General features: G+C 37.9%; 1 protein-coding gene across 3 annotated transcripts in view; it reads right to left on the reverse strand.

Annotated features, from left to right (window-relative positions):
• Window positions 1-12,790, reverse strand: part of btbd7 (BTB (POZ) domain containing 7) — a 52,003-nt gene that overhangs the window by 5,908 nt on the left and 33,305 nt on the right. For all 3 annotated transcript variants that reach the window (XM_042777751.1, XM_042777749.1, XM_042777750.1), the window contains exons 4-10: window positions 11,557-11,765; window positions 8,713-8,788; window positions 7,480-7,640; window positions 4,686-4,829; window positions 4,181-4,370; window positions 3,554-3,732; window positions 228-635 (exon numbers count right to left, since the gene is read on the reverse strand). In XM_042777751.1, coding sequence (XP_042633685.1) covers window positions 228-635; window positions 3,554-3,732; window positions 4,181-4,370; window positions 4,686-4,829; window positions 7,480-7,640; window positions 8,713-8,788; window positions 11,557-11,765 — 1,367 coding nt within the window. The remainder of the gene's footprint in view (window positions 1-227; window positions 636-3,553; window positions 3,733-4,180; window positions 4,371-4,685; window positions 4,830-7,479; window positions 7,641-8,712; window positions 8,789-11,556; window positions 11,766-12,790) is intronic.

A 12,790-nucleotide genomic window follows, 5' to 3' on the forward strand; every position in this document is an offset into this window, starting at 1 on the left:
AATGAAAACCCATTTTTCATACTGTCCATAATAATGTTGCAATGCCTAAATTCACTTGAATTTATTTAGACAAAATAATATAGAATAGCTTCTCAGTGCAGTTCATAACCAAATCCTACATAAATCTACACATTTCACATGAACAAAAAAAAAAAAAAAAAAATTATACAATATAAAATAAATTAATTAGATAATATAAATGAGTATAATATATTGGTATTAATCACCATTTGCTTGTCAGGATGAAGATTCCTCCCCCCCTGTGCATTAGTGCAGTCTGGGGGCAGGGGCTTGGCTCCTGGTGGGTAGACTGGGCTGCCCATCTTGGAAGAGGGCTGTCTGTGGAGGAGTGCATGATTGCAGGGGTAGGAGAAAGATCTGGAGGGAGGTTGGGTGGGGACCCGAGGTCTCCAACCCGTTTTATACTGCTGCTGGCTATGGCCCGGGGTGGCCGGGGGATGGTAGGGTGGAGGAGGAGGGGGCAGAGGGGGGCGGAAGCCCACCAGAGCCTCCAGGTCAGTGAACATGCTCTCCACAGCTGGTGTACTGTTGACCCGGCAGCGACCTGATTGGCGTAAGGCCAGGACGGGACTCTCGTCTCCAAAACGCTCCTCGGGAAAGAATTTGTGCGGATTCTGAAACACAGTACATGTACAGGGTTTCTGCAGGATTTTTAAGCTCAAATTTAAGAAATTTTAAGACCTGCACAAATAAAACTGATACCATATGAGCGGGGTACGGCAATGTCTATAGTAACATATTGAACTGTAAAATGACTATAAAAAGCATATTTACAGCTCCGTGTGTTTGCAGGGTAAAAACATGGATCGATTTTCACATTGGTCAGAACAAAAACAACCCCAATACGGTGTTTCTGCCATACCGCAGTTTCAGGACCGCATTTCTACTAGGACCCTGTTTTGTGACAGTGCCATTTAGCCAATTCTACTCCAACAGAGGAGACCTGATTCAAACATCAAACAAACATATGTAAAGACTAGATCAATGGAAACGATTAATTTTTTATCTTTCCATCTTATTTTTGATGAAAGAGCTGGCGTGAACTTGAGTGTGTGAGGTGATGTCAGCAATCTCCATTTAGCCTATTTAGCTGTGCAAAACAGTTCACTGTGCTGCTAGATGTTGTAAACTAGTATTTGTATTCAAATTATTTTAAATGTATTAATGTACTAATAAACACATTAATTTGTACCGCAATTGTTTTACCGTTTACTGTACTTTGTTAAGTGGGTCACACATCAGACGTGAATTGCTGCGGCTAATGAATACATTAGGACAATAATTAAATGAAGGACAATAATTCAGTGTATACAATTAAACAACTACATAATTAATAAAAATAATAATATACAGAATTGAATAGCAAGTGCTATAAAACAGTATGAACTGCTAATACATAAATACATACATACAATAAATAAATAATAATTAAAAAAACTAAAAACTAAAGGGTCCTAGAAATGAGGTGCTGAAACTGCAGACATCGGTGTTGCAGGAAAACCCTACTCCAATAAAACAGGCTTATTGAAAATAATCTTTCATTCCCATGACAGATTTCATCAAGGTAAAGTAAAATATAATAAATGTAATACAATGCTTCTCTCTAGAGTTTTTATTTTTTATAGCTGACTATCAAATTTATGTACAATGAATGTCTTTCCTGAGGTAATTGTGACTTTGTTACATTTTGTCTTTTACTGTCTTTCTGTGGCTGAAAAAACACGTTTATAGTTTGTATTTTGTGATAAAATGCACAGAATTTGAAAGCTGATCATTTATTTCTGATTAAAAGTAACAAAGCACAAAACTTATTGTGATTACACTGCGTTCCAAATTATTATGCAAGTGACATATCTACTTGATTTTGGTACAATAAAGAGTCAGACTTTTGTTTGTGTTGTTTTTCACATCTTTTTAGATAACTGTGCAGGTTTCTCTTTGTGAGGTTTGATTAGCAGTGACTGAAACGCAGCTTCAGTCTGCATGGAGAGGATCTTGAGACTCCAGTATCTTCAAACACCTGTCTGCTGCTCAGCAGTGTCTTTTTTACAGCTGGAATTACAATACAGTTCATTTGTTTGACAGAAACTTTCCTTAATAAATCTTTATCTGACCAGGATCTTCTGTGCTCTACGTCACTCACAAATCTTTTGACAGTTCAATAATTTCTATTAGCTTTTCATGAAATATTGTTTGTTTTGATGCCTTTTGCAAGACATTGCATTGTTTCATACTTTTCATCTTGAAAAGATCTTTTTTCCCCATCATATTTCATGAGAACTGTGACTTGCTTAATAATGTGGAACAACCTCTTTAAGTAGGGTTTCCATTTACCCAAGAAGACCTGGCAAACTATTGACCAAACCTGTCTGAGATTTATACCAGTTATATAAAAAGATGTGAAAAACAACACAAACAAAAATCTGACTCTTTATTGTACCGAAATCCAATTAATATGTCACTTGCATAATAATTTGGAACGCAGTGTATTGGATGGCAGGCACGCTACAAATAATGAATGGAATTAAAGACGTGAAATATTTCCAAGCATTTACACTGTCCTTCAAAGCAAGATGTCAAATGGTTCAGTTTCTTTTAATAATCCCAGTTCATATGTAATCATCACATTTAGCCATATCGCAATTCTGGTCTTTCTGTCCCCAAATTGAAGACCTCCTGAAATCATAATTAAGACTTTCTTGTACAATTTAAGCCTTTTAAGACTTTTTAAGGACCTGCGGGCATGTTTGTGCTAGACATGCTTCAAAAATGAGACTTAATAGGTTGTCTGGTATGCTGAAGAGGTTTTGACTCCTTCCAAGCTATCCAGCTTAAGTTCACTGGTCACTTAATGGTGAGAACAAGAAGATATCACAGCAGTTCAAGAGCTCAGGGAATTTCTAAACCAAGGGCATAGTAATTGGAGAAACATGCTAGTCAAAACAACATGGTGTGATGCAGAGGTATATGAATGCAGTTGTTCCCATCCAAAATTAGTCAGACTGCAAGTACACACTGCACTCTCAGTAAACTATAGTTGACATTCTTGTAAAAGGAAGGTCTTTTAATTTTTTTTATTTGCATGTGAAGTGACAAGTCAGTTTTGACGTGAAATAATTACAGTAGAAATGTGAGTGTATTCTCCTGCCATCACAAGAATAAATTACGTTAAAATATATTAAAATAGAAAGTTATTTAAAATAGTTTTTAAAATAGTTTTTACTGTATTTTTATCAAATAAATGCAGAAGAGACCGGACTGTTGTATGTTAAGAGTATATACACATACACACACATTTATACAGATATTTGCAATGCATTAAAGCAGTGTTGAAATCTGAATAACAAAATTCTCTATTTTTAATATTTTTTTTTTATTTGAACAAAATCAGTATGGGTGCCTGCAATCACTGGAAAATAAATTGTATTCATCAAAGGCAGAGGTAATACTAACTGACACGAATGTCAGAGACATTCACGGTAGCCATGGCAACACTTGTCAGTTTCCACGCAAACAGGATGTGCTGGGTTACCTGTAGGAGTTCTGCACCCCCGTCAGGTAGGCCAAACTCTCGAAGCACACGGATCTGCAGCTCGTAGCTGACTGTGGCGCCCTCACCACAGTTCAGAGCATATGCTCGCTGCACTTGGTCTGTGTGACGCAGCTCCTGCAGCCTACGGATCATTTCCTTCACTACTGCCAACCTGGGCACTGAAAGACAGGGTGATGAAAGGAAAACAGATGACTTATTTAATGTGCAAATACAGATGAATAAGCCCATCAGTTTACAATATTACATAGTTGATAAATAACATTAATACAAGATGTTCATAATAAGAGGTCTTTTTTTTTTCAAACTGGTGTTGAATTGTTTTACATAACACCCACAGGATCACAAAGCTTGCCAACATACAAGGCCAAGGTTCCCACTCACATAATATAGACCTTAAAAAACACTGAATTGCTTCTTGTAATAGAATAGCTATTAACTTGAGAAAACCATGTCTCATGGTTTGATTTATGGGATTCGCGACTACATCTAGATTAGGACATGATCTACTTGGCCTCTGCGAACTAAAAATGACTTAATAAAATGAGCCAGATTCACAAACATGTATAAACGATATAGTGCCTAGTTTTGAAGACTGGCTTAACCCACCTGGTATCTCATTAGCAACCACAGATGGCGGAGCTGTCTGGCTGCCAGCCATTTGCTGGTGGTTGATCATGTGACAACACTGGGGGACGGCATTGTTTACCATGTAGAGTGTGTCGGGTACATTGGACATGCGAACCATGCGCAGCCTAACCAGGTCAGTCTGCTCAACCATCATCTCCTCCAAAACCACCTGGAGCAAAACAGAGATAAATGCAAGTCATAAAATAAAAAGAGTGTAGCTAATAACTGCACTAAGGTTATTCTATAAACCAAGTGCCTTTTCAAAAAGATTTGATTCACATTCTACAAAATGTATAAAATTTAAAAAAGTATTTATTTTTTTTTAAGTTGTATTTGAAAGAATTTAGATACTTCGAGAAATTTAATTGACAGGTGTATCATTTAAGTGAATTTTTCTTTTAATCACCTTTTCTGCCTTCACTAGTGCGTTGTAATGTTACAGTTAACCACCCAGCTGTACGTGAGGTGAGGAAGAGCATCCTACCTTGGCCTCCTCCACATAAGGAGAAAATAACCGTGGGCGAACATAAATGCCAGCACTCTTCTGCCGGAGCCAGGCGTTGGCTTTGCCTCCTTCTGCTGTGGGCAGCATGTCAGAGGGAGGGGTGCTGATCAGACCCCTCTTCATCTGTTAAAAGCAGAGGAAAAGTCTTTAACGATTCTTGAAGAGAGCGGTCTAGAAGAACGATGGAAAGATGATGTAATTTGCTGGAGCATTTGCACATTGGGGTATCTGTTTTCTGACTCTCTAGCAAATTGTATCCTGAGCAGTAGTGAGAATCAGAATATGTACCCATTCAAACATCAATCAATTTTATTCAATATGCTGTACAGAAAAACAAAAGAAACATGTTACCCATTTGGCTTAATGCGGCATGACACATTTCTGTGCATTTTACAGACTAAAGGGGTACTTAAAGGTCAGTTTTATGTTCATTCATTAACATCCATATCTGGTATTTAAGCATGTTCACAGAATGATGCTGAACAGTTCATTTTAAGACTGGTTAAAAAGTAATAGAACAATTTAGGATTAAACACCACTCTTTTCTTTATTCTCTATGAGGCTTTGTCTTAATGAAACAGTAACACTGTGAAAAATTTTTACATTTTAAAATGGCCGTTTTCTATTTTAATATATTTCAAAATGTAATTCATTCCTGCAATGGCAAAGCTCAATTTTCAGCAGCCATTACTCTAGTATCAGTGTCATATGATCCTTCAGAAACCATTACGATTCTTATTATAATCAACAATGGAAACAGTCGTGCTGCTTAAAGGCCGTGTTGCATGGTTAATTTTTCAACGAATTTGTGCAATTTGCTTGTTGGTAATGAACATTTAAACTGTTATCCATTGTATTTTATGTTGTTGGGTATCACAAAATGGAATAAAATACGAAAAAGTAGGTACTATCTTACAGCGGTTTGCAACGATTCTCCTTTCCCCCTCAATGCATTGCATTACGTCACATTGGGGAGAGAATTTACCAAAGCCCGCCTTGAGAGCATTGAGAGTGACTAGAGAGACGAGTAGTAGACGAGAGTATTCAGATAGCGCAGATTATAGATAAATACATAGATATAGATAGATAGACAGACAGATAGATCGATAGATAGATAGATATCGACCAACAGCGACCAAACGCACTCACTTCCCTACAGCACCAGCTTTCCAACGCAGTTTCCACACAAGCACCAGCCAAACATAGCGACAGACACGCGGCTACGTTTGCAAACGTAGCCGTAGTTCACTGAGAAGCTACGCTATATCGAGTTCATTATTGAAGATGAATCGCCTTTGATAATGAACTCAATATAGCGTAGCTTGTCAATAAACTACGGCTCTGTGTATTAAATGCAGCTCCATTTGAAAGCAGGTGATGGGGATTTACCGCTAATCATGGAACCGGTGTAGTGCCGAAATTTGCACCCTGCCAGATTATGCACCCCCTGGTATTGGTAGGTTTAGGAGTAGGTGTGGGGGAGGGGTTAGGATTAGGGGTGGGGTTGGGATTAGGCAATCAGGTAGCGATTTCAACGAGGGGATGCAGAATCTGGCAGGGGTGAAGAATTCGGCACAACACCGGCTTTACTGACGAGATGCACATGGTCATATCGTTCGATATATTGTCGAGCCCTAGGCTACTGGTACTTATCTGAACTAACCTCATGATCACTGCCACTAGATATAAAGAAAACGTTTATTTTTCACTCGGTGCTATCCAATGACAATATGTATGTGTGTGTGTCGTTATTGTGCACTGCTGCTCGTAGACTAGCTCCAGTGCTCATTGCTGCATTGCTAAATGATAGCAACTCACCAGGACACTTCACCAACTCTCCACTCATTCTACTCGGACCATGCATTTAATTGGCTTTGACGGCCATCAGTTCTTGGCAATTCCTCATTTGTTCTCTCACGTCTGGCTGGTTCAAAGTTATAGGGCTGCGGGGCCATCATACATGTTGGCTCTTGCCACCTCTTCCTCATCCCAGTTTTTATCGCAACATTACATTGTCCTAAAATCGTTTTTTTTCACCGTGTACCACATGCATAAACACTGCGTCCGTAGGCAGTATTATCCGTAGGGGCTGTCATTGTTGTTTCGCGTCATGTGTGACGTCGGAACTCGGAGTACATTGATCTAGTACGAGTTCACGGGTGGGAAGTCACGGGTTTGACTGCCGTTCCAGTGCACTTTCACGGGTTTAAGGTTGGAAAAACACGGGTTAAGGGTTGCCTGGAACGCGCATCATACTAGGCTGAGGCTACCTTTCCTCCACTTCTCCCCAATGTGACGTCATCACCGAATTGCGTAAAAAAACCCGTTAATACCAAAAACATAAAAAACTGGTCTTTGAGGCCATTTTTGAGACATTTTAAAAATTATATACATATCTTGAGTGATTTATGTACCCATTAATCGACAGTGGTGGTTAACCTGCAACATGGGCTTTAATATTTGTTTGTGTAGCATTTAATTTTTTTTGGTGTTTTTTGTTGAACATGGGTTTTAATGGATGGCACTTAGTAAAAAAATATATATATATTTTGTATCATTATAAATGTCTTTACTGTCACTTTTCCAATTAATGAAATATTTAAAGACTTTAAAAAAATCTTTCTGACCCCGAATATTTCAAAAGAACTGCAAACTTCAATTAAGAGAAGCTGCGTGGAGTTAAAAAGCAAGTGTGACCGCCCCTTAATATTTCTGTTTAAACTGTACATACCAAAAGACATACACATTAAACAGAAGACACAAACACACTCACAGTGTCAGAGAGGACCTCACTGTTGGTTGGTAATATGTGCTCAGTTCTGACAAAAGGCAGCAGTGGAGAAAGTATCTCTTTAAGCTCTTCCAGGTCCAGATCCCTTCTTTTCACGCCACGTTTATTCACACTATGTGCAGTACCACTTAACAGGTTAGGCTCTGGGGGAAAAACACAGAAACACCATTTCAAGCACATACACACACAAGAATTTGAGTTAGAGGAAATGGTGGCCAAACTTTTCTAGCCCACAATATAGATTAGACAAAGATGGGTGGGAGGGTGTGTGCTTCCAGAGGATTAGTGGTATCACCATGCAGCTCCTGACTGCAGTCGTGCCCTTGAGCGAGAAATTTAAGCTCCTCTGCTCTAGGGATGCTGCCTGGCATTAGACCCTGAATTACTATCTACACCTCAGACAGCAAATCAGTATCATGTATAAAGATTGGTTAATGACAAAATGAAGGTGAATAGGTGCATTGCTGTTTCCCTTCACAATGTGTTCTGGGGAAAAGCAATCAGAAATCGTGTTTGCGGTTTGGCACCAGCTATAAACGTTCAAGATAGTGTTAGTCTGGGTATATTTAATTCTGTTGGATACACACAGCAACTGTAGACCCAGGTCTGAAGCTGGCAGCCATATGCTACGCTTCTGTATTGCAAAGCACTTGGCCTGATTTCTCAGAGCTGAGCCAGTCATAGTCATTACTACACATTAGAAGGATTGGGGAATAAATCATTAGACTGGCATAGTTCAGAACACCATCTATAGCAAGAGGTGGAAACGGACAAATTCAGCGGCACAGAAAAAAAGTTCAGCCCAGAGAAAGGTATGCATGTCTGTGAAGATGGAGGAATAGTTCAGGCAAAAATTTTAATCCAGACATTTCTTTGTCACCTTCATGTTGGTCCAAACCAGTATGACTTTCTTTCATCCGTGGAACACAAAAGTAGTAGTTTAGCAGAATATGTGAGCTGCTCCTTTCAATACAATGAAGGTGGGTGCTCCCAAAAGCACCATAAATATAATCAATATGACTTGTGCACTACAATTCAGGTTAAAATATAGCACAGTCAAATGGACCACATTTAAAATTTGTATATAAATTTTTTTTGTTTCATGAAAAAACAACATATAAGGTTTAGAAAATGTAAATAAATGACAGATTTTTTCTTTTTTGGATGAACTATTCCTTTAATGTGTATCTAGAGAGACATATCTGCATGTGATACCTCTATCGGCCATCCTCCTGATGAGCTGGTGTTCGCCCCACTTTACAACATACTTGAGGATGTCCTGTTCACTGGCCTGTGAAGAGCAGAGAAGAGCAGTACAAGTTTATGTTACTGAATTTAGTCAGTGCTGCAAGGCTGAAGAAGAGAAGCTTAAAGATGGCACATTTAATAGGACGATGTCGAATGGAAAAACAGGATATATAAAACCAATGTATTTCATAACAGCGGGTCCTGCAGGTGCCAGGTAAAACCTCAGCAAAATGATTTTTCTACTATCTTATCTTACTGAGAATATTGCACAGCCAAAATCTCATTTTATTCATCGTCAGAAGCTGATCCAGGTTTAATGGACACAGATTAACCCTCAAACTAAATTACATTTTTTTAATATCAAGGTGGCCACACTTTCTTAAACATGCCTTTTTTACATGACAGTAGTAGAGTGCAGACCTGAAACTAGGGGCGAGAGAGAGAGTAAACAGGATTTAGACATGACCAACAGCTCTTATGTATCTTGATAAGTCTTGACCAAGTCCAAATTGCAATAATAATAATAATAATAATTTTAATTCAGAAGGATTTACAAATGAATCATTCAGGCCTATTTGTTAACTGAAAATGGATGTCAAGTTTTACTCAAGCTCTAGACAATAGCTAATGAAATAATGCAGAAAAGAGCATAACTAGAAAAATCCCTGACCATGGCAATGAATCAATCAGTTAATGTCCCCCCTTTTTTTAGCATATATAAAAACAAAATTCTAGTCTCTGTTAATGTTTGTTTACAAATTGTCACTACAGGGATTAGATCATTTCAACAGGCTTGTCTCAGGCTAGAGTTAATGAAGACTTGTAAACAACGAAAAGCTAGCGCACACAGGGCTCCAGACAAAAAAAAATTTTAAATCAATTAAGGAGCCATTGGCTCCTATAAGAATCAAAATTAGGCACCAAATTATTTTTTAAGTGTCACAGAATAATATATATATTTTTTTTACATTTTAACATTTCAGTCATATTGTCATATGTTTATGTCTCATCTTTTCTTGTCTTTATCAGCATTTTAATCCATCTTGTAGATGTCCTGGGAACTGTTTATTACACAGAATCTGTGCCAATATCATGGACCATAACTATGTCAGCATCAATTGGCCACTGAGTAAAGTTTGGGCTCCTCCTCAATGCATCTGATAAATGTTGTGATATGTCTTGCACACATCCAGTCTGTTCTTCTTCATTAGTAGCATGCAAATATACAGGAGGTGTTGCATTTTATCTTTAGCTCTTTGAATTCTTAATTATGTAAACAACAGGTTAAGTAAAAATATGAATAAGCAATATAGCGCATAAATTTAGCAAAATGCGCTTCTTTTTTTCTTTCTTTTTTTTTCTCCTATAGTTATTTTTTCTAGCTGACTAATGAGCTTATGGACACCGAATTCTGAGGTAAATGTATTGTTAAGTGGCATTATTTACAAGCTTTACTCGTTTCCCGCAGTTTGAAACACTAAATGAGCAATTACATGACATTTCAGAAAGTTGTACTGCAGGCCACCTTATAATATACCTTTTGATATTCATTCATGTTTATTTCATACTATAGTAGTAAAGAAAGATATGATGGGTTTACATGCCACTTGAACTGAGGTGCTAAAGCGATCACTTATGCCACATTAAAGAGCACCAAAACGGTATTCATTGTTTGAATTTAGTTATGAATTGGGTTAAAATTTAAAGCTGAAACTTTGTTTATTAAAATGTAACAGAGCACAAAGCTTGTTGCGATTATAGGATGGCAAGGGCACTACAAATATTATGAAGTTCAAGCATTTACAGAACACAGCGAATTTTGATAACAAACCATATCAGTATCGATTAAAAACGAGAATTGTTAATGATATTGCTAATATCCACACAGCTGAAAGCTTTACCTGTTGTAGTTTGCTCAAGTTGCTATTTTACTTTGCACATCTCCATTTTCGCTCTCTCTCGTGCTGCCAGAACTGGAGCTGCTTTTAGCAGGTGTCGTCAACAGTGCTTTTATTCACTAAAACTTTGATGCGCAACTTCTCAGTTTATTACATTGACATAACAAAAAATGTGATCGCAAAACAAGTGGGAAAAAAGGCATGCAAATTTTCAAGTCATAACATTTAAATGTATATAGTTGCCAGTTGCGATCCTAGCAAAAACTTCACTTGCAAATTAATATTTAGACCATTTTAGGCACACTCTAGAGCCCTGCACACAGGAGTGTGAAGGCGCTAACAGACTGTGTGCCAGGCCAAATCCCAGATGGGGTTACAACTCTCTATACAAGCTCACAAAGGAGACTTAAGGGGGTCATCTGATACAGCTGACTCATTTGTCTAAAAACAAAAGCAGGTGACCTTTAAGAGAAGGGAGCCCGAATCAACAGAGATCGATAAACAGACTGATACTGACACTGCTGTCTGAAATGGATAGGCCTGAAGCCCTGCAATGATTTGTGGCCTGAAATCAACAAATTTCCCAACAGTGCAATATGATTCAGCTACCCTGAATTACCACTGTATGCTTCCAGAGAGAAAATGAGTTTGACCTTGACGAAACTGCACAAAAATCATGTGTAACAGACCTTACAGCTAAGTTGTTAGAAATACTGAGCTAGAAAATTTTATTCAGATTAACAATTGCCAACCTTTTTCTGAGTGAACCCCTTTTAACAACCCACATTTCATTAAAAAAGCACCTCATTTTTAGCACACATAAACATATTTTGTCAGAGTATCCAATAACGTCCTGTGTGAACAAAATCGAAATCTGAAAAGTACTCAAGGTGAATTGGTGTATGGTTATCACCTGCAGGTAATCAGACTGAATGGCCGCCAGCAGGTGCTCCTTGCTAAGCTCGTAGAGGACGTCAGAGGTCATGACCTGGCTGAACTCCTCACACAGGAAGTGCATGGCCTGCCGATGAACCCATTTGGAGCCGTAAGGCTGTGAGCTCCACTTCAGGATGGCCACCACAGAGTCCAGCGAGATGCTGTCTGCCACAATGTCTTCACAGCCTAAGATGAATAAACAATGACATCACATTTTATTTAGATATAAACAGGGCTTCAGCTGCTCTTAAACAAATATGTGCCCAAATGTAGTTAATCAAGACTTCAAACTAAAATGTGGGTGGTCTAAGAGCTAATGCTCTTAGAACAGAGCACCATCTCCATCTGCCCTCTATGCAGTTTTATTTATTTATGGAATAATTTTCTCATCACCGTGACTGTAATTTAACACTTCAAGTTACATTAAAGTGCCCCTATTATGCCATTTTGAATATTGCTTATAATTTCACGAGCATTCAAAATATGCAACTATGGAAATAGGCATATCGATTCCGACATGCGCTGTATGTGATAGACCAATCACAACCGATTGTGATATTAAATGTATATTTTGAGAAAACTAAAGTGTTTTTTGACCTTGCATGTATGCAAACCTATTGTAGGAAACTCCCAAAACAATATTAGGAACCTTAAAAATAGCATAATATGGGCACTTTAAGTTAAAACAGTGTCCTTAAATACAGCAGGAATATATTATACCACAATATATGCAGGTATGTCTAAAATATTAATGAAAATATATGCATTTAAATGTCACTGTGGGGAAAGATGAATAATTTACCCAGTTATTCACAACAAAAACACTGCTTTATGCTGCTTCAATCTGTGCCTTGAATTACTGATTTGAGCTGTTTTGTCTCTTCTATTCAATATTTTCGGTCTCCTTTTCCCGTCATCAAAGGTCAAAAGAGAGGCATTCAGTGCAGTTTAATCAGTAAATGCCAGTTTTTTTTTTCCCCACCCTGTGCTTGATACAAAGACCGCCGGAGCAGTGGAGAATTTCAACCTCAATGCAATCCAAGTCAAACATCTCTAGAGAGCAAGCTTGGTTTTCCCTTTCTAACAGGGATTAAGTGAAATTCAGTTCCAACAATAGTTTTTCTACAGAAATGTACAAATTTACTGTCTCATACCCAATAAAACACATTAAATTGATAAAAAAAGTGCTATGACTATTTTAAAATAAATGC

This window comes from Cyprinus carpio, chromosome A20, assembly GCF_018340385.1.
Source record: "Cyprinus carpio isolate SPL01 chromosome A20, ASM1834038v1, whole genome shotgun sequence".
Taxonomy (NCBI): domain Eukaryota; kingdom Metazoa; phylum Chordata; class Actinopteri; order Cypriniformes; family Cyprinidae; genus Cyprinus; species Cyprinus carpio.